The following is a 23,452-nucleotide window of genomic DNA, read 5'->3' as shown; positions in this document are numbered from 1 at the left end:
GAGCAATTCTAAGAAAATGTGGGACCGAGCTTTTATTATGATCGCTTTGGTTTATTTTTTTGGATGTCTCAGCCATTCCAAACCCGATTTTCATCAAATAAACTTTGAATTCCTCTTAGAAAGGTACGCTCTGTACTGTTTTGCGATCGGTTTCTTGATATCTCGCAAAAAGTTAAAAACCCAATGCTCTCCTCTACCAATACCGTACCATCCCTTTAACATACACTTTTCTTCTCTGAAGAACGGTTTTTTTTTCCGAAAGACGATTCTGTTTGTATGAAATGTAGAAAATGCAACCAAGCATTATTTATTGCAAATGTCCAACATGCAGAAGATAATCTGTCAGTGGGTTTCAGACTAAAAAAGGGCGGGACTACAAATAACCGATCTCCTAATCATTTGTTTGGAGAATTAACTTTGATGTAGTTTTGAAGAATTTTCGCCCCCGCTTTGTTGCAATAATGGTTTGTGTTAGGCGGACACGGACAGGTAAGCACTGACTAGGCTGATGGCTCCGACGAAGAAAACAAGGGAATGGAGCAGTCGGTCCAGTTGCAACGATGTCGCCCTACCTATAAGCATGACGGTCAGACAGACAGAAAAAAAAAAGAACACAACATAAATGACTGTTACAATTCGTTATTCAGAAGGTTCATTAATCCGAAAGTGAAATGAGGTTCGTTATTCCGAAGATTCGTTATTCCGAATGTTCTTCGTTTCTGACGTTAGTAATTCCCAAAATGAAACAAGATTCGTCATTTCGAAGGTTATTAATCAGGAAAAAATGAAGTATGGTTCTATGTTTTCCGAAGGTGCGTTTATCGGAATAAAAAGAAAAAAATGATTTCATTTGATTTAGTGGTTTCTGCGTTATCAGTGCACATGTACACATTGTTGATAGTAGAGGACCTATACATATTACAAAAGGCCTATATACGTTTTTTACAATGTTGTATAACAAAGGTGTATACACAGTACAATATTGACAATACAGAAGGTCTACAGCTTAACCCTGTGCCGGCCGGGATTTTTTTTTTTTTTTTTTTTTTTGGCAATGCTGAAACCAGAGGGGGTCGGATTCCGTCCCCCCCCCCCCCCCCCCGAGATCTCGGCCATCAGTGGTGCGATCGCGACGAAATGCGTGACATCCGAGTCGTAATCTACAAGATTATGTCTTCAAAATTTTTGAAATAATGCATTTCTAATTTTAATCAATTGATTATCAAAATTAATCCCACGGTCTTATTCAGCCTAATTAAAACATTGAGAGTCTACCTTTTCGATTTGTATCTGTTTCAACATACTCAACAATGATACATCATAGAAATTTCAAAAAGTCATTTCAATTCTCATGTATTTTATTGTTTTCAGAATTTCTTATGTATTTCTTAGTTTTTCGACTCTCTTTTTTCTTTATTTTTCATCGGAAATTGTTAATGACCACTTTTAATTAGCATAATATCAATCAATCAAAGTGATTAATAGTAGAAATAATTATGTTTTGTGAGTTGCATGACAGAGCACTGTTTTCCACAGGAAATGTATACAAAATCACAAAATTGTGCCCGTTTTGGGCTGACATACAGATACAAAAAAAGGGCGTCGCTTCGTAAAAGTACGCGCGCACGTTGCAAATTTGGTCTCGAAAGTTGCGCGAGACTAGTCAACTGCCGTCCTGTTCTGGACGGGATTGGCGTAGGGATTGTTCTCTACGAGCTACCCGTGCGCGCTTCTCGGCTAACACACAGATCAGTTACACCATTGACACAATACTAAAGCACTAACCGTACGGACACCAAAGAGGTTCTATGACGGACACACAACCTGAGGTTTTTATTCGGGCGGACAAATCAGAGGGGATACGCGATCGGTGGGGATCACGCGATGAGTGTGGTAGACATGTGATTTACGCTGGCGCACGATCGGGGGGAATATAATACGATAAAAAAAAACGGCCAGTATCTGGTCTAGCGCGAGACTTGAACAAAGAAAGTCGAGAAGCCTCACGACGAGGCCTTCTCGCGTTACAGAGTTTTAGCGCGAAACGTCAAGGGGGCGGATCCCCCCCCCCCCGCCCTTTTACGGTTAAGCGTAGCTTGGTTTGTTGGTAGCCCTTACGTATATTTATTGAATACATACAAAGATTAAAATGAAATAGAGGCGAAGAGTGACTTGCGTATAGAGAGATATATAGGATAGTGGAAAGGGTATAGATATGAGAGGAAAGGAGAGGTTTGACTACTTTCAGAAAAGATTTGCCTATTCATTTTGTTCACACTATCACCCGGATTACAGTTCCGCATACCACGGCATGTTTTTCTTTGTTTGTTTGTTTGTTTGTTTTTTGTTTTGTTTTTTTACCAAGGTGCAGATGGAGAGTGCACATGCATCAACCGATTAAAGGATCATTAATATCTGGAGAGCAGCATTGCTTTACACAACTTTCTTAAAAAGAATACATAGACTTTATATTTTGAATATCACAAGGGAGAGAGTTCCAAATATTAGGTCAGGTGTGTCTGATAGATTTCTGAGCCATCACTGTTTTAGGATTATTTAAATGAAAATGTTCAGACTGTCTTGTAGGGTATGAGCGTATGTCCTTGTTCGACCGAAATAATTAGGAAGAAGAAACAGGCAACTGACGTTAGAAACATAAGAGAATTCCCCCCCCCCCCAAAAAAAAGAAAATAAATAAATAAATAAATAAATAAATAAATAAATAAATAAATAAAAATAATAATAATAACTGAAAACCTCAGTTATTGCATGTCTTTTGTAAGTTATATGCTATCGTTCAAATTTTTTGAGGTTGCCCAGACAATGTTGCAGTATGAGATTTATGATATCAAGGAATTATAAAGCATGAATAAAATGTTCATTTGAACATAACACTTATGTTTATGAAATATACCTACACATTGGTATAGTCGGCTAATAGAATATAACTGTAGTGACAAAGTTGAGTTGAAATATCATTGATGTACACCACTAATACTTAGGGGCCCAATATAGAGCCTTGCGTGGCACCAAAATGTATGGGTAATAATTCAGTGTTGATTGATTCATAGCAGACATATTGCTTCCTGTTTGACAACTAATCTTTAAACCATTTTAATGGAATGCCCCGAACTCCATAGAACTGTAATTTGTGTAGTAGGATAGTGTGGTTAAGAGTGTCGAATGCCTTGCTTAGGTCCACGAACACACCGATGTCATGTTTTTGCTCAGTTAAGGCATTCGACACTCTATCGTATAGTACAGTGGCTTGATTTGCGTGCAGCCCTCGTACATAATACACATAGAAAAAATAGGAGGGAGTGATGACTTGCGTAGAGATAGGATAGTAGAAAGGAGAAAGGAAAAGGAGACGTCTGTTGCGACACGGATTGTCGCCCCTACACGGATTGTCGCCTCTTGCTCGGGGCGACAATCCGTGACGGGCGCTGGCGGCACGGATTGTCGCCCCCTACACGGATTGTCGCCTGGCGACAATCCGTGACGCTTGTGCAGTTCCCAGTTTTTGACCTCGAAGGCGACAATCCGTGTTGGCAAAAAAATTGTTACGACACGGATTGTCGCCCCGTCACAGATTGTCGCCCCGGGCTCGGGGTGGTTCCTCCGGTGTTAAGCTTTGGTGGGATGGGTATGACTGTTAAGTTATGCGTATGTGTGTGTGTGTGTGTGTGGGTGTGTGCGTGTGTGTGTGTGTGTGGGTGTGTGCGTGTGTGTGTGTGTGTGTGTGTGTGTATTGTGAGCTGCATGATATGTGATGTGTATGATTTGTTGTGTGTGTGTGTGTGTGTGTGTGTGTGTGTGCGTGTGTGTGTGTATGTGTGTGTTTGGAGTATAATAATACAATATGTAGAAACTGTGCATGTGTGGTGGTCATAGTGGTAGTGGTTTGTTTGTCTGTGTGTATGTGTGTGCCTGTATGCTTACGTGTGTATGTGAATATAATAGCGGCGCTACTGTGGCAATACAACCGCCTTCAGAGTGTATGAGCACGTGTTTAAAAAATTCACACCAGCGTTGATCTAAAAATAGTATGGGTGTGTGAACCAATATCAGCGGTGAGGCAGGCTAGGCGAGAGAGAGACCGAGAGAAAATACATACGAGGGAGGTACCCTCCCCAAATGTTATTTGTCTTTGTTTATTTTTCACTGCAGTCATTTTCTTCCATCTGTCTTATAAACTAGAACGTCCATACCACTATTCTTTGTCCCGGAATAGGTTTGGCAAGCTTTATGCATGAGCGAATAATTTCCACACGCCGTAAAAAAATTGTCAATCGTTAGTTGATTTTAGCACAAACGAACTGCCATTGCACACCGCTAATACATACGTAATACAAACAAACACCAACAAACACTCAAACAAATCCTCATAATGCAAATAAACCAACTCAACACTTTTTTCCTTGATATTCATTGATTTCATTCAAATCATTCATAAATCGACTCATTCTGGGTGTAACATGAAAAAAAAAGTTACCAATGGCAATTCGAAACAGAAACAAATCCATTTGTCAATTTATACCACAAATAATCTCACTTCAACATAGATAACTCGATTATAGACCAACCCTACTAACAATTTCTTCACGAGAAAGTTTTGACATGTAGGGCCCTACCAAACCTATATTCCTTGAATACATTGGTTTGGATCATGTAACACCTTCTTACTTACAAGGGCATATACATAAAAAAAAAAAACCACACAAATACATTACACGAATCTAGAATGAAATCAGTCATAAAAAACCCGACCACCCCCTCCCCTCCCCATCCGAAACAAATCTAGGGCCTACATCTATCCTAAATATTAAATCCTACCAACATCTGTCATACCATTTATAACTATCCTTCTTCAAATCCAATCCCCAACCCACCAACCCCTGATTAAACAAAACCTAAATCATCCCACACCCACATTCACCAACCCAAATACATACACACACACGCACACACACACACACACACACACACACGAAGGTTCCGTCATTCCGAAGTTCCGTTTTTTCCGAGGCTTCATTTTAATATCCGAAACACACAATTCCCTATAATACCAAGAGGTTCGTTGATCCAAAAATGAAATTCGGAATAACGAACCTTCGGAATAATGAGCCTTCGGACGAATGAGCCTTCGGAGTAACAAACTTTTGCAATAACGAAATGTAACCCCCTTCCCACATACCGACGCACACCCGAACCGATACCACATTCCTTCCTGATGAAACGATTTCCCAATGTTGATAAATAAGACATAATGAACCGTATGCAGAAAAGCAGCATCTGCCCGCACGCAAGCTCCACTCCGAATTCATAATTATACAAATCTGTCAAACAAACTCATCAAATTCAAAGCTGCTGATAAAATCAATATCAACGTTTATGCCAGCAACAGCTTACTAGTTATCCCTCCCCACGCGCAGCTAAAAAACACATACGCAAAAAACTGACATAATAGACACATTCTTCCATCACACACACACACACACACACACACACACACGCACAAACGGACACTAAATTATCATGTGCACGCGCACATACACACTTCCTTGAAACCTCACCATGACTTTTTACATGGCATGTTTGCATGGATGTAGCCATGTAAGTTACGTGTTAGTATTTCAATGATTATGTCCAGAACGATATTACCCGGCAAAATGTGCTTCGAGGGCGGGCGACAATCCGTGTAGGGGGCGACAATCCGTGCCGCCAACGCCCGGCACGGATTGTCGCCCCGAGCAGGAGGCGACAATCCGTGTAGGGGCGACAATCCGTGTCGCAACAGACGTCTGTCTGCTTTCACTAAAGGCTTACACAAGGTATAGTTCACCTGGATCACTGATCAGTAAGGCATGACAAAATATTTCTCACCTAGGTACAGGTGAACAGTTACATTTCACGGTTGGTTACATGATTACATAATAGATGAAATGCGGCGATATTTCTATGAAGGAATTTCGTTCATTATGCACTAACAATGGCAACGAAATTACTGATATCGAGAGAGTAACATTGTTTTTACAGCTTTCCTAAAGGAATACATGGACTTTAAACTTCGAATTTAAGAAGGAAGAGAGTTCCAAACGTCGGATCCGGTGTGTCTGATAGATTTCAGGGCCAGCCAGTGGCGTATCTGGGGGGGGGGGGGAAGGGGGGCACGTGCCCCGGGCGCCATTCCTTGGGGGCGCAAAAAAAAACAAAAAAAAAGGAAAAAACGAAGAAGAAGAAGAAAAAGAAGAAGAAGAAGAAGAAGAAAAAAAAAAAACTCGCCCGGAAGGGGGAGGGAGAATGGTGGGGGGGGGGGGGGGCAGAAACCAAATCAAACAAGATAAAAACAAAACATGATGATGACGCGGATTTGTTACAAGATGACAATGTTTAAAAATGACAAAATGACAATGTTTATTGTGTTCACACAAAAATTCCATGTTCTGTGAGCTGAAATACAAAAATTTTCGGCTCGCTCGCTGCGCTCGCTCGCCAAAATTTATGTAAAGAAGAAGGTAAGAACAAAACGTGATGATGACAAAATGACAGTGTCTATTGTGTTCACACATGTCATTTTATATTTAGCAGGCAAAATGTTTCACGGAGCAGCGGCTTCAATATCATTCGTTCTGAAGCGATCGCCAATTGGATCAAAAGAGGGCGTCAACGGTTTCGAACATACGGGGGGGGGGGGGGCGCAAAAAAACAACAACAAATCAAACAAGATAAGAACAAAACGTAATGATGACGCGGAAATATACAAATTTCGACTCACTCGCTCGTACTAATTTCGAGTATTTTTTCAAGTCCTCAGTTTGTTGGTATAAATCGTTATCTATAAGGTCGTCACTATAATTGTGAGATTCAATAAGCAAAAAATGACACGAATTCCATGTTTTGTAAGCTGAAATACAAAAATTTTTCGGCTCGCTCGCTGCGCTCACTCGCCAAAATTTATATATATCAAAAAGATAAGAACAATACGTGATGATGACGAGGACATTTACAAATTTCAGCTCACTCGCGCGCACTAATTTAGAGTATTTTTTAAAGTCCTCAGTTTTTTGGTATAAATCGATATCTATAAGGCTGTCACTATATCTTGATTAGAATTGTAAGATTTGGTAAGCAAAAAATGACAAGAATTCCATGTTTTGTAAGCTGAAATACAAAAATTTTCGGCTCCCTCGCCAAAATCTATCAAAATTCATTACATTTAAATCACCCTCAAAAGATCCCTTTTAAGTGCTTGAAAAAGCATCATGTGGACTTTGTTTAAAGTCCGTACCGGGATGGGGTTGGGGTTGAACACTTTTTCAGAAATTAGGGGCGCAATTTTCGTGCTTGCCCCGGGCGCCGTTTTCCCTAGATACGCCACTGGGGCCAGCACTGTTTTAGGATTATATAAATAAAATTTATCAGATTGTCTTGTGGGATGATAATGTATGTCCTTCTTTAATTGAAAAAGTGAGAAGAAAGAAGATGGCAACTGACCATTACGTAATTGAAACATAAAGAGTGAATTTTGCAAGAAAAAAAGAACAATTTCCTTTACTTTGAGTGTTTCTAATTCTGCGAATAGAGGATCTGTATGGTCTCGATAACCTGAGTTGGTGCATATACATATAGCTTTCTTTTGTTGCAAATGTGACTTTTTGAAGTTGCCTATACAATGTTGCAATATGAAATGTACGATAATATCAACGAGTTATATAACATAAATAATTAAATAAAATATTCTTAGCGTCATAATAATTAAGATTATGGAGTATACCAACGTTACGAGACACTTTATCAGAGGTGTATTGCACATGAGTGTTCCATTTCATATTTTCATTTATATAAATTCCGAGAAATTTGATACTTTCTATTTGTTCCATTGGTATACCATCCACCATAACATTCAAATGTTGCATTTCATTTTTATGCTTCTTACTATGAAAATAAATGAAATTAGTCTTTTTGAAGTTGAGTGATGATCTATTACTCTTAAACCATGTAGATAATATAGGCAATTCAGTATTAAGAATTCATAGGAGGGAATGAAAATCAGAATTGGAACAGAACACGTTGGTGTCATCGGCAAACATAACATATTGCAGTATATTGCAGTATATATACCGCTGGACATCCGAATTAGATCAGTGAGCTTCAGCTCCTTGATCAGATGTTCCATTAAAGAAAAAATACACAAAACGCCAATTCGAATAATATATAAGAGGCACGTTTACATTCACTATGATCACAGCACAGATATGGATGGCTCAATAAAAAGAAAGATCCAGCCTGGAATTGTACGTTGTAACAGGCAACTGGTGATTCTTTAAGTTCTCGGATTTATCGTGGTTCACTACATCAGGCCATCTTTCGGTCAAGATTTAATGATTCATTTTGCATATATTACATTAGATAAACTGCTTGTTGTTCCCAAAAAAAAAAACAAAAAAACAAATAAACAAAGAAATCATGAGGGGCTGTTAGTTCGTATGTGCTGGACCTTACCTTTATTGGAATTAGTTCCCTTAGGCTAGCCGTTATATTCCGAATGCTGACTGTCTTAAAACTGCCCTCACATTTCATTTGTTTAAAACTGCTCTCCAGTATAGATCTGTAAATCTACAGTATGTAATTTCCTATTTCTCATTATTGTTGTTCAATGTATACTTACTTCCATGTACATGTACATGGGTATCGATTTTTGTCTTTCATACAGTAATTCATTCTTTCTCACTGCAATAGTCATGTATTATTGCTGCTAACAACAAGTGAGAGATTAGCCTACATTATGCATTCAAAAATGTTGCCTTCATTGTTACCATGCAGTAATTGAAGTGATGCCATATAGTGCTTTCCTTTTCACATCCTTGTCTAAAGGCCGTGTCACACCTTCCCGGGCAAGCCTTGCGTGCGACTTGCGAAGAACAATTTTTACTACCCGGAGGTCCCCGCAGATGACCCGCACATGACAGTACCTAGCACGTATCTCACCCGTAGTCGCCCGGAGGTGCGCATGCAAATCGTTCTACCCGCAACCATGTTTAGGCCCTGTCACACCTTTCCGGGCAAGCTACGAGGGCTTGTTGCGTGCGGGGATTTTCCAGCATACCAGACAATACTTCTGAGGGCGGACAAGGATTTTGGCGAGTCAGTGCATGTGTCTTACTTGCTAGACTCGTTCTACTTAAGTTCTATATACTTGTTGGTATACTGTGTGACCTGTGTGCCAGGCGCATGGAGACTGACAACTCAGTAAAGGAATTCCTCTGAAGGAATGGCAGAAGTCCCACAGAATGTCATTATCTTGGGGACATATGGGGACTGCGAAGTACCTGCGTGGGAGTTGTCTGCGAGGTGCTGCAGCTTAGGGTCTCCTACTGGCGTTCTGCGTGGACCTCTGCGGGCATGCTCAAAACGTGGCTGCGGGTATATCGGACTTGCGTGCGCACCTCCGGGCAACTATGGGCGAGATACGCGCTAGGTATTGTCAGGTGCGGTCCAACTGCGGAGAGCTCCGGGTAGCAAATTTGTTTCCCCGCAAGTCAACCCGCAAAACCTCCAGGGATACGGCATGACAAGGCCTTGAGCATGCTCAAAATTTGTTCCGAGTGAGTCGTGGGGGTTCGCTCCCAGAGGTACACGCAGGACACCAGTAGGAGACCCTTACCGGCAGCACCTCGCAGGTACTTCGCAGTACCCGTAAGTAACAGAAAACGGATCGGTTTCAAAGCTCTCGAGCAGGTAAGACGGAATACACGCAAGTAGAAGGTAAGTAGCACGTGTCTAGCAGAGAAGACACAAGTGCGAAACTCGCAAACATTCTTATCCGCCCTCACAAGATCGCTTATTGTGTTGCTTGAAGGTTTGCATGGTGAAGTGGAGAAAGGTTTGCGGTAACACCATGTGCACGCAGTCCTTATCCGGCCATCGTTGCTTGGCAGAGAAAGAGTAGAATTGAGGAGGGAAGCGGCATATGGGGTTGTAAGGCGGCGAAAAGTGAAGAAAAAAAAAGTGAAGTCGTTCGTCGACTTCGTTCTTCTCTTTGGTTCCATGAATCTTCACTTCTCTCTCCTATCTCCATGATTTTCCAACCTTCAACTCCTCCCTCTTCCCCTTGCCTTCTATTTCATCTTTCTCCTCCCAACGATGACCGAACATCTTACTTGATTTTCAGTATATTCTTCTTTACCACTCTCTCTGTTCCCTTTTCTCCTGTTTCCACGAGTGCAACTTCAACTTCAACTTCAACAGCCCATTACTGTCCCCCACTCTTCACTTTTTGCCCTCCTTACAACCCCCATATGCCGCTTCCCTCCTCAATTCTCCTCTTTCTATGCTATTCTCCTGCCAAGCAACGATCCGGATAAGGACTACGTACACAATGGTGTTATCGCAAACCTTTCTCCCTAATCTCTCGCTTGTCATGCCTACGGGAAAAAAAAAAGGGCGCCACCGGCCAGCATATCCTAATCTCGCCATCTATTGACGAGCAACCAAGAATGAAAAGAAATGATTTAAAAATGAAGTAAAATACGTCATATGCTATATACCAGGGAACTTTCGCTACGCGACGGGAAGACCGAGAGGACTCGGGAGCAATCAGCTGTAACGGTTCCCGCACTCTCTCTCCCGCCCCCATTTCTATAAGCAGTTTCGCTTTTCTGTGTGGATGGGGCCGTAGCGACAAGATCGCTGATTGGCTGGCTGCTCAATTGTACCCAACATCGGGACCGGACCGGACGCTAGTTTGGCCGAGAATAGTTCTTGTTTTCCCCCAGGACGGAAGGTTTTTTTTTTTTTTTGGGGGGGGGGGGGAGGGGTTGAGAATGTGCTGAAGCAAATTTGTACACGGCACTCTCAACTTGCGACCGTGTCGTTCTTGCGAAAGATCCTTAGAGTATATCCAATCACATGCAAAGAATTTGGCAATTTTTTTTCCGCAAACATGGACTAAGCATTCAAGTCCTTCCAAAAGTTCAATTTCCACGTTCCTGATACCATGATGTATGCTACGCAAAATAATTTAATAAATAGATAAATGAAATAAAAAGATAAGAAAAAAGTGACAAACAAGCACATTGTTGAATTTATTTCAAATCTATTCTTTTTTTTTCCACTATCATAATTACATATGAGCCTGCCCGAACTTGCTGCACAAAGCCTATGAACAATTCAAAGCTCACACATTACGCCTTGACAACTAATTTCAATTGGGGCAAATAAACAAAACAACACAAAACAAAACATCCGATCATTGTTGGAACTATTTGTTTGAATTTACAGACTTATTTTCGTGATACAGGGCATATCATAATCTGGCCCACATAGTTTCGTAACACCTATAAGTGGTTCATTATCTTCCACATGTTTTCGTGTTATGCTTTACGGCCGGGGCTTACCAGATTTAGGACACGTCTCGGGTTCGTCAGTTCCATCTTTGCAGTTATATACGTTATTACACTTTGCATCCATTGTGATGCATTTGTTAGACTTGACGCAGGTAAACTCCGAGCTGGAACAATTCTTCGTTTGTCCTGCTTGAACAAAGAAAAAAAAAGAGAATGTAATCATTTTCATTCCACAGAACAGATATAGATACAGATGCAGATATTCTTATTAGTCTTCCTTCGAAAAAAAAAAAAAAGATTAGTGCCATCCAGTTGAAAAAAAAATAACAAAAAAAAATCATAGCTCGGACATTATACGTACAAGATATTTCTTCAACACATACATCACCATAGTTTGCGATTCACATACATTAGAACTAATTGAGATCAATCACATAAATGGTAACATGAAAGAGAGGCAAAATGCTAATAGAGGAAGGAAAGAGAATCGTAAGAAAAGTGGTTAGGGAAGAGAAACAGGAAAGTAGTGAAAGAAAAGGAAAGGGGAGAAGGAAAGCAAGAGAATAGAGGGAAAGGTATAGACAGTGGTTGCACACAAATAATATAACAGAAAGTAATGAATAAGAAGAAAATAATGTACAAAATCTTGATACCAGGTCTGAGAGGTTCTGGTTAAACTATGTGCGTGAAGTGACTTCAATAGCACTATTTTCTGAGGAGCGCTACCCCGAAGAAAATAGTGCTGTTGATGTCACCGAAGGTACATCGTTTAACCAGTGTGCCTCTAACAATGGCCTGGCATATTTTGCTTCATATCTCTCACAAATTATTTCAAGACTGATAGAAAACTGAGTGGGATTTATATAAGGTTGAAAGATCACTCAAATTAACCAAGTTTATTTCTTCTATGCACAAAATTGCACCCGCCGAGTGTATGCGTGGTCTGCGGTGAGCGATACCATTCCTTATACCTGAAAACATAACCTGCCTTCCTGAGAAGCGAAGACGCCGCGAAACCTATTCATTTTTATGTGAAATCTCTCGTGAAGCTAAGAGGCCACGGTACCCTTCATTTGAACGTGAAATCTCTCGCCGCGATTTCGCCAGCGTGATATAGGCCTACGTCTTCTTTTTTTTTTTCTATTACTACACTGTATTTCCCTAGGGAAAACTGTAAGAGTCTGATGGAACAAGGATTTTCATGATAGAAATAATCGCTTTCAATGCTATCGACCAATCACAGGACAAGAAACAATTTGTGAGGTATATAAAAGAGATAATACCCCTCACAAAAATTTTCTTGTCACCTGATTGATAGAGGGATTTGAAAGTGACAAACATGTTTCAACCATGAAAATCCTAGTCCAACTATTTCTCGAGGGAAATAGTATACAAACAGTGAATGGTCACGAGTGCAATGGTACAAGATTTCGCACAAGGTGAAAGATAGAGGCGCTCTATTCAACGAGGCGAAGCCGAGTTGAATAGTGCGCCTCATCTTTCACCGAGTGCGAAATCTGGTTCCATTGCACGAGTAAAGACCTACACTATTTGTTTTATACAACACCATCGAACGTCAACATATTTGGTACTCACAGATTCTTGAATTTAGCACAGAAATGGCAACCATTTTCCGTGAAAGACGAATGAGTAACGAAGAATCAAGAAATAAACTAGTAATGCATTATTTCGCCAATAAGAATGAATTTATTGAGCAACTCAAATTTTCGGTGACCTCCACCTTCTTCAGAAGTCTCGACGGGGAATGTCAATACCAAAACATAAATTGAACATGAAGAGCGCGCACTCATATACACAGAATTGGTTGCTATGAGAGTGCGTACCCTTTACAATGATGTTGCCATGTAGACCCAATGTAGTCAAGGTACCCCACGCATAAGGAGGAGGACACTAATAATAACAATAATAATAATAACATTGACATGTTTATTACGTAACAATGGTGTTCAATTTGAACAAACTGGAAGTTAGGTCAAGGTTTAAAGGTTAACCATTGCCTGTGTCAGCCATCACAAGCTTGAGACAAAAACCTCAACTCAAACATCCAAAATTGGCAAGAATGATGTTATGATATCGACATATGTGCTCATCAACGTACCATAAGTTACAAAATTAGGTTAAGGAGCGCTCCAACAATTAAATTGTTTCATGATTTAAAATACAAAAATCATCGGTAGGAAGAAGTCGGTATAATAATTCCTGTTAAGAAACAGATGAAATCATCAATTACAAAAGCAACAGTTCGGTGTCTCACTGAAATCTAAACAGATTTGAACATGCAAGTGTGAAATTGATTGTATCATACATAATGAGTAATAGGATGACAGTGTGAATCCATCTATAGAAAATAATACAAAATAAAAGTAAATTGATTATTAAGATGGACACATGAAATCAAAATATTCGCTATAATTCATCATAATCTCAGACAGAATAACCAACTGATTTCTCTATCACAACACCAGTGGTAGTGAAACAGTTATCAATTAGAAAGATATTTTGAAAAAAAAATATCTTATAATCCTCGTCATGACTTATTCCTCTCTTTAACGGAAGAATGAGTAACCGTTTAGAATGGATAAATCCCTGTTCAACCCTTCACCTTGAAATCTCTTACTCTTCACGATTACTCGTAACTCGGCGAGTTTTCTTTCCTCTGCTGATGTGTAACCCCCACGAAAATGCACACTCTGACATCCGTCAGTGAGTGGCCGGGAAGGTTGAAGTGTTTGGCAACGGGAAGGTCGTTCCGATTTTTCAGGATGGACGATTTGTGAATATTAAAGCGCATCCGGAATTTGGTGCTGGTCTCACCGATATACACAGCGTGAGGGCACTGTGCACACATCAGACAATACAGTACATTACTGGAATCGCAGGTAAGTCTCTGTGGACGGAGGGTGACATTGTTGGAGATTTTCACCCTGGGGTCAGTAATAAGGTGTTTACAAATTTGACACCTAGGCTTAGCACATGATGTGTTACCACTCGGTGGTAAAGGTGTTGGGAGTTTGGTACTTACAAGCAATTTTCTGAGATTTGGGGGCTGACGCTGGGCGTGCAGAGGTTGATCTCCAACAAGTTCCCCTAACTCTGGCTCTGGCTCTCGACCCCGAGTTAGGGAAACTTGTTGGAGATCAACCTCTGCACGCCCAGCGTCAGCCCCCAAATTTCAGAGACACTGCCCCATCTTTCCGGGAGTTGAGAATAATTCTTGGCGGACCTAAAAATGCTTCTGCTCAGGGGTGAAACGGCCATCTATACAGAATGTACAAGAAGTGCCCACATCTTCTTTGGGTGATATGGTGTCTTGTGTTGGTTGTATGGCGAACAAAGAAGATGTCTATCCAATGGAGAGTAGCAGAAGGTGTGTACATTCAAAAATCGGCGACTTCAAATTAAAAGGCAATCACTGATTTTCGCCCGATTACATTGCTAAATGTGTAAGCTAAACTGTTTTTCACAATTCAAGCCAAGCGATAGAAGTACCTTCGAGAGAACGACTATACTTGGATGTCACTATGCAGAAACGTGGAATACATGGTCATTGAGGCGTATGGGAGCGCGTATCTACTCTGTGGGAAACTATTAAAGCAGAAATTTATAGAGAATCTAGAAATATGACAAGTTTGATATCTACGGAAAGCTACGAAGCTAGTTAACAAAACTGGATATCTTTTAGACGATGTAACTTTACCCCCAAACTGTTTTTGAGATTGAAAAAACACCCAATTTCCATGGCCACGTAGCTCCGTTCGCTACAAGAAACATCGGATTTGAGTGACGTCACCAAAATGTGTATGAGCTGATTTGCCGTACGGCTGTATGAGACCCGCTCTGGCAAAACCCGAAACTTCTCGGCAAATGTGATTTCGCGCTACAGCCCGAAAAAGGTCAAAAAAAAAATGACCACAGGGACCAAATTGACATTTTGGTATCACGTTGTAGGGGAAATTTTCTAGTTTCTGATTGATATCAACACTATTTCGAAATACAACCTACAAAATGTGGAATTTTGAAGAGAAAAGTGGGATGTCAATCTCAAAAGTTGGTCAAAATCTTACGTCTAAAGACCAAATCGCCTTCGCTTACGGCGAAAATGACTGTTCTTTTGGCGATCGTGTCTTAGATATTCTCCGTTGAACCCTGACACATTGTACCTACAGAAAGCTCTACCTCTGCTTATTCCATAATGGTCATGGCATGATGTCATGCTACTCACTTTCATTCATAAATTCGTCTGAAACATGCGTAAGCTTATGCAAATCGTCTCTCAGACGCGTAAACAGCCTTGTTACCAAGACACGTGACCGAAATACGTGTTCACGATTGGTCAACTGCGCCGAGGACCCCCTTGTTTACAAGCAACCTACGTGTTATACTATGGGGATCGCTGCAGCAGCGGTGCATGCTTGCATGCAACACGTGTATCGTGACTGCTGCTCAGCACGGAAATGTTGCAGTTTCCCGTTTTGTTAAACTGTTTTTTAGCAAGTTGAGGTAGAAATTAGAATCTAAACCTTCACAGAAGAGAAAAAGGTCACATTTATCTAACAAACCTTCATCATGCCATTTCGAAGAAGAATCAAGCTGAAATCACGGCATCAAGGAATACCTCTTCACTGCCGATTCTGCTGGTACTGTTGTGCGTACACCTGATCACGGCGATCGCGAATCTTGAGCTGATTACGGTAGGTTTTGTGCTTTTCAAACGTCGTATTTCCGTAAATTTATGGGTGTAGAAATGATATCCAATCAATTACAGCTCTTTGACTTCGTTATCATCCTTCATGAGTATGTAAGATTACCTCAGCTATACGCAATTCCCCCACAATGATCGATTTGTTGTGTCAATAATAACAGCAAATTGTGGCTGTACGAAGGAACAGCTGATCACGGCGATCGTGAATCTTGAGCTGACGATAGGTTTTGTGCTTTTAAAACTTTGTTTTTCCGTAAATTTATGGGTGTAAAACATGATTCCAATGAACACAAACAAACAATTTCACGACGTGAATATATAGTTTTGGCGGACGATTTATTCTAGATTGACAACAAATTACACACCAATTTCCTGAAAAGTGCACACAGTTTGCCTATAGATACGTAAATCCCACTGGGTTGCATACACATTTGGTGACGTCGCAGATTTGGCACTTTTCGTAGCCGCATCGAACTTTTTCCAGTGCTCAAATTTGGTAAAAAATAAAGATTCTTATATTCAAAGCAGAGACAACTTTATTGCATGATTTATGTCAGAAATTAATCAAAATAACATTAAATGATGGAAAACAGTCAATTTATATATTATTTCCTATAAATTTCTTCTTTAAGATGCCAAGATTTCTCATCAGAAGAACCTTGCGGTAACAGTTGGACCTTGCAAACGCATACGGTTCCGTTTACCGCCCACTCTTAAAACATCCGGGTCAGAACTGACCCGGAACTGGGTCCGTTGGGGTCACACACCGTTCCGGGTCATTAAAGACAAGGAATGGGGTCAGATATGGCCCATTCAGAGTCATGAATTGGGTCAGGGTGACCCCATTCGGAATCTTCATGACGAAATTCCAAGTCATTTTGACCCGGAACGGTGTGTGACCCCAACGGACCCAGTTCCGGGTCAGTTCTGACTCGGATTTTTTTTTTTCAGAGTGCACGTGGCGGAAAGATTTGCTCTTCGTTGGTACCACGTTTCCGACACTTTCGTTGAACTTATTCAAGCATATTGTTGTTGTTGTTGTTGTTCATTTTCCATCTGTGAAGATGGCTGGATAGCCCATATTCAGCTATACTAAGCTGGTCTTCCATGGGGTCCAGTTGGATGTGGGGTGGGACCACTTCACCGGGTTAGACACCCTGCTCTTTGCGATGAATGAATGAAGCGGGATCTTTTACGTGCATGAGCTGTGACTCTCTCATACACGGGACCTCCATTTTATGTCCTATCCGAGGGACAGTGTTTTGCTTCTTGCTAGAGGGGACGGTATGTTTACACACAACATTGCTCAGTCCAGACTCGGGTTCGAACCCGGGCCGCGTGATCGTGAGGCAGACGCGCTACCGACTGAGCCAACTCACCGCTTGACTTTACGCGTGCTTTTCAGAGGAGGATTGGACCTTGGATTGGCAGAAGTTTTTAGTTAGCATCTTCATTGGGTGCACTTTATCTCCAATCATTTTTGTTACGACCTTCGTTCTTTTGAATGACTTTGTCAGACAAATTTTGCCAAAGCAATACCTCTTGAAGAAGAGAGATATACGCGTTCCTGTCTTAAAAGAATATATGGATGACATCACCATCTGCACAGCTTCAGTTAAATCGGCACAGGTTTTGGCAAAATGAATGAGTTTATGACTTGGAGCCATATGAAGATCAAGACAGTGAAATCGCGATCCCTTGTATTCGTCAGTGTATAATACACTACACTGACGAAGGCCCGAGGCGGGTTGAAAATGTTGTGAATAAAAACCTTCCTTTTGGATTTACAGATGTATATTTGAGACTCATTCTTCTCATAATTATAACATTCGAAGTCCAACACGTGGAGAATTCAAAGATGAACATTATATATAATGAAGAAACAAACTGGTAATGCATTTTTGGCCAATAAAGCATGAGGTTATTCGACTCAAATTTTCGGCGTCCTATGCCATTTTCATGAGTCTTGACACGACTCCTGAAGAACGCTGAGTCGAATAAAGTCATGCTTCATTGGCCAAATGCATTACCAGTTTGTTTCTTCATTTCTTCCTGGAGCCACTATGTGAAACCTCAACATGTTTGTTACATAATTATGTATATACATGTATATATATATATTATATATATATATATATATATATATATATATATATATACATACTGTGTGTTCCCCTCCCCACCCCCCCCCCAAAAAAAAAACGGATCATCTGAAACGATAACTTTAAAAAGGCTATGAACTTATTATATAATATGTGTATATATATATATATATATATATATATATACATATATATAAAGGGACAAGTGACCAGAAATAATGTCAGGTTAATGTGCGTGTGGCACACACACACACACAATAGCTTCTGACCACAAGAGCAAAGAGAATCAAGAGTTATGGGACAAACACCGAACTAGGGCTTTCTGTAGCTCAGTCGGTAGAGCACCGGTCTAGCAATCAGGAGGTCTCGGGTTCGAATCCCGATGGAAACCCATTTTCTTTGCTCAAAGTTTTCAATATATAATATATATATTAAATGTGTATTAGTTGTTCGACTGACCATCACTTTGCCAATATGGAGTTAAAACGAGTTGAAAGCCCCGGTAGTTGTTGTCTGTAGCGTCAGTGACAAACTTGACGGCGACCTCATTAGCTTCAGAGGAAAAGTAGTTTGGGAGTGACAAGGGTTCCCCGCACAATCCATTTCTTGAGGCCGATCTGATCATGTTCTCCGAAATGGCCGCATGCCCGTTGTACAAGAACAGTCCGTCTTTTTGGCAGTCTCTGTCGTGCATTGTTCAGCAGCAAAGTAGAGAGGTCAATAATGAAATAAATTCTTCTGCTTATTTCCGTAACAACGGTTACCAATGACAATCTCGAGCATCCCTGACCTCGAACCAATTGTAGTTTCTGCAGAGTTAGACAAGATACCTTCAATTTCATGTCAAAGGTTAGGAATACCCGTGAATTGGATTGCTTAGCTACAACGAGCATGTAGTATTTGGAATCATTGTGAATTTCATATTGCATGAACATCTCCTAATTTAAGCCTTGACAACATGCCGTCTCTCATGGACGGGAAAACTGAGGAGGCCTGGATGGGCAGAGGGAAGAACGGTTAGGTTTGGTTTAAGCGTCGTTAAGATCATGCTCCATGCATCATTCATGCTGCTTCATTTTTAGGCAGCGTCAGCGCCCCCCCCCCCCCCCGCGTCAATGTCCATCATCCCTCACGACTGCTGTATAATGTATCATGTTAATTTAGGAAAATTACTGCTAAATGTGTTCTTATTGCATTACTTTCCATGAATATTTAGTATCGTATCAGGGCAATTACCTCCGAAGACAATTACTCCCCGGCTAAACACTGGTTAGTGATATTAGAGTAAAGATTAGGGTTAGTGTTATGTTTAGGGTTAGAGTAAAGGTTAGGGTTAGGATTAGGTTCAGGGTAAGGATTAGGGTTAGGGTCAAGGGAAGGGTCTGGGGTAATTGTCCAAAGGGTAATTGCCCTTGAATCTTTAGTATAATGTGGATAAAAAATGCACGTTGCTATCTAACTCATGCATTTCATTTTGTGGGTTTTATTTGATAATGAAAAATTCCGATTCAATAAATTCTTCCTTGACAATGTTACCGAGCGATCATTCGGAATAACATCGACAGGCACAAAGTTACACATTAAATGAAAGACAAAGAACCATGATACATCGACCCTGAACCTGGCACATCTTAGCATTTAAAACATGTGTTTGCTAGTGAATAAATGACTAACTTATGTCTGAGCAATGTTTAGGTTTCTTGTATAGAAGCCTCACCTTGAGTTTTGGATTCCGAACTTGGTGACAAGCATGAAGAATTTCTTGTCTGGCTTTGTACGAAATGTAATAGTGCAGGAGACATTGGCTGGGTAGGACCTGTGACCTTCCTCTCGGTCGTTACCTACTGAATTAACTTTGAACTGGTCTCCGCTGTCTATGATGTATCCGCACTGCTCCCCAGGCATGTAATCTGCAATATTCGATGAGCGAGAATTAGTGTTTTTGACAAAATTCTAATGGAGAATATTAATTATGTATTTTTCTGTATTTCTGGATTTTATTGATCAGAATAAAACATTTCCCTTTTCATAAGTCATTATGGTATAATTATGAGGTTTTGACATCACATAATAAAACATTCTTAACTGCGTTCAATAACAGTAAAAATACAAGACGTCTGATCCATTTTTGGACTATACTCTCTAACATACGTTAACAGCAATACACTCTATAATAGTATACAACAGAAAACGAGGGAAAGAAATAAAAAAGAGAAAAAAATAGCCTATAGTGCAAAAACTAAATATCACCAAAAACAAAGCAAAACAAAACAAGAGCACAAAAAACACACACTAATCTCACAAGGAAAAAAAAACAGTCAAAGATATTATTCGCCTAGGTCATTAATGCACTCTCCGTTACTTTCTTTGTACAATAGTATACACTACAACGCTACAATCTTTGAGATAGTAATGCAGAACAGTCGGTCGATCAGCGTAAACTATGATAAACGCCATAACAAGAGAGAGGGGGGGGGGGGAGGGAACTAAAGAAAAAGAAAAGGTATAAAACAGCTGTGAGGAAGAAAAGACCGAGCAAGGAAACGGAAAGAGAAAGGGGGAGGAAGCCGAGGGGAATGGGGAGGGGGAGGATCCTGTCGTATCCCATACCCCCTCCCTTATGATACTCTCTCAACAGATTCAATTAGCTTTCTATGGAGATGATGTTTTCAATTTTTGTCCACTTTGCTTCGTGCAAATCGAATTTCTTTTTTACTTTGGATATTTCCTCTTCAATCAATCTGTATTTTTTCACTCATTGCACAGAATGTTGCCTTAGGGGACATAAACTTTGATACTTACAGCTTAAAATGAGTTGTTTACCTAATAATATTACGAAATTATACCGAACACTTTTTGACATGAAAACAATTGCAAGGAATCAAGTTTCATTTTTCTCGTTAAACAATAGCTCCCAGAATACTGACACCCTCCGGCAATCAAAAAATTAATGTTCTATCGGTTCCACTTCACTTTTGCAAAAGGAACACCTTGCATCATCTTTTTTCCCTATTCGAACAAGCCACGTATTACAGGTATCTAATACCTTTACCCTTACAATCTTTCCAACGCAGAGGTCGGCCGTGTTCATCTAACAAGTTGGTTATACCTTAAAAGATGTTTTCTACTGTATGTGTATTAAACATAGACTTCCCATTACACAAAATGTATTTATTACTCAAAATTGATTCGGTACACTCAATTCTCTGTTCTGGAGGAAGGACCATGTTTCTAATACCTCTAATAACCAGCGTGAAACAGTAATCTTCAGTCTTGTAACATTAAAATTGGAAAAGAATAAAAATTCTCTTCCTACAGGTGTTAACAAATTCAAACAAATAGATTTTTACCCTTTTGAACATGTCCCAAATAACCTCTGAGCCCATTTTATTTTTTTAGCTTGCATCATTGACTTTAAACAGCACATTTTCAAACCTCCATCCTCACAATCTTTTGCCAAAATTTCGCGCCTTATTCTATCAAGGCCTCTCCAAATAAATTCATGAATAACTTTATTCACTTCACATATAAATGAATCTGGCTCTGAGATTATGCTCGCGAAATATAAAAACTGAGATAATGCATAATAATGATAACAATAATGATAATAGTGGCTACTTGTATAGCGCACAGGTCCACCTTTCAGTGTTCATGGCGCTTCTAAAAAGATAGATATATACATGCATATACATGTTCAAACATGACAACAAAGAAGGAAAATTAATAGTAAACAACAAGCATATACCAAATAAAGAATACAATTATTCCGAACATTAATGACAGCAATTACAGTCCTCAGTGTGAGAGGAACAGATACGTTTTAAATTTGGATTTGAATATCTCTGTAGATGACAGCTGCCTTAACTGTATAGGTAACTGATTCCACAATTTTGGTCCTATAACGGAGAAAGCACGATCACCCCGTCCATGTTTTACTCTGGGTGTTAGGAGTAACGATTCATCTGATGATGAACGTAGACTTCGTGTCGGATTGTATTTTAAATCTCAACAATCTGAATTTTCCCATAAAGGGATGGATCTCTAGATCTCCATAATATATGCAGTTGTGATTTGATATTCATCAAATTCTCTGTAATTGCGCCTTCCTGTCATGAAAAGAGTACGACATATTTATTCCTAATACAGTGAGAGTAGATACAAATTCTACATTTCTAAATAGTTGCACGTCCGTTTTGGGTGAAGATTAGTAGTTGGATCAGTTCGCTTCACTTTTGTCTTATCATACCAATACCAATTAATTGATAAAGAGGGAAAGATTGCAAATCATCTAAAATCTTTTCAAGATTAGAAATTATTGATAATCAGTTCGTTAAAAAGACTGTAATATCATCAGCATACTTAACTTTATTCCTCCTATTTCTGGGTTAGATCTAATATGGAGTGCAAGTGTCTCTATAGCTAAAATGAACATTAAGATGACAAAGGATCACCTTGGCGGACGCCCCTCCCAATCCTAAAATACCCAGTTGACTATATTATAGGTTTTCCGGGCCAATTTCGCACTTTTGTCAGTCAAATTGATAAAAGGTTCATTCAATTAAGCGAAAATCCTCGTCACTGCACATTCTGTCATTCAAAATTGCAACTTGTTCGTTCAATTTAGCATTTCGGTCAATGAAATTCGCACATGTGCCTTTCGAATTCGTAAAACGGGCATTCAAATTGCCACGTGCTCTTCAGTCATTCAAATTCGCCAGCACTGGCGGAAAATGGTATTTCAGTGATTCATTTTCGCGTATGGGCAGTCAAATTCCAAACATTTTCATTCAAATTGGCGTAATGTTATTTCTATTTTGAAAAGGTGAGAACCGTGATTTATTCGTATTTAAATGTGAATTTTTGTTTCATCCACACACTGCTAAGTATATAGTAAAGGTATCCTTGACCCTAAATAACTCAAGTTTGTTGTTCTGTAACGCCCCTCTTTTTTCATACATGTTATCAGAACTATACATGCCATGCTTGCACCAGTACCATAGATTCACTTCACTTTCTTATGTCCAGTCATGGCAGCACGAGTTAGATACAGGCGTATCCCTCAAGAAGACAGGGAAAGAATCATAGAAGTATTTGAGGGTAATAACCTTGACAAATTGATGGCTAGAGCTGATCCAAGAACTTTTATTTATTCCTTATGATAATGAACGCAATCTAGCACCCACCAAATGAAAATAATAAAACATGCAGAGGAAAGAAATAATCACGATGTAAATTGAAACCTCCTTCTCCCAATTATTGACAAAACAAACTTATGTATC

General features: G+C 39.9%; 1 protein-coding gene across 1 annotated transcript in view; it reads right to left on the bottom strand.

Annotated features, from left to right (window-relative positions):
* Positions 1-447: 447 nt before the first annotated feature.
* Positions 448-23,452, bottom strand: part of LOC140233498 (low-density lipoprotein receptor-related protein 12-like) — a 133,366-nt gene continuing 110,361 nt past the window's right edge. The window contains exons 2-5 of the mRNA XM_072313615.1: positions 19,891-20,083; positions 18,633-18,856; positions 11,400-11,534; positions 448-572 (exon numbers count right to left, since the gene is read on the bottom strand). Of these exons, the coding sequence (XP_072169716.1) occupies positions 472-572; positions 11,400-11,534; positions 18,633-18,856; positions 19,891-20,083 (653 nt within the window). The 3' untranslated portion in view covers positions 448-471. The remainder of the gene's footprint in view (positions 573-11,399; positions 11,535-18,632; positions 18,857-19,890; positions 20,084-23,452) is intronic.

Source organism: Diadema setosum, chromosome 9, assembly GCF_964275005.1.
Source record: "Diadema setosum chromosome 9, eeDiaSeto1, whole genome shotgun sequence".
Classification (NCBI taxonomy): domain Eukaryota; kingdom Metazoa; phylum Echinodermata; class Echinoidea; order Diadematoida; family Diadematidae; genus Diadema; species Diadema setosum.
This window is presented reverse-complemented; position numbering and strand designations above follow the sequence as displayed.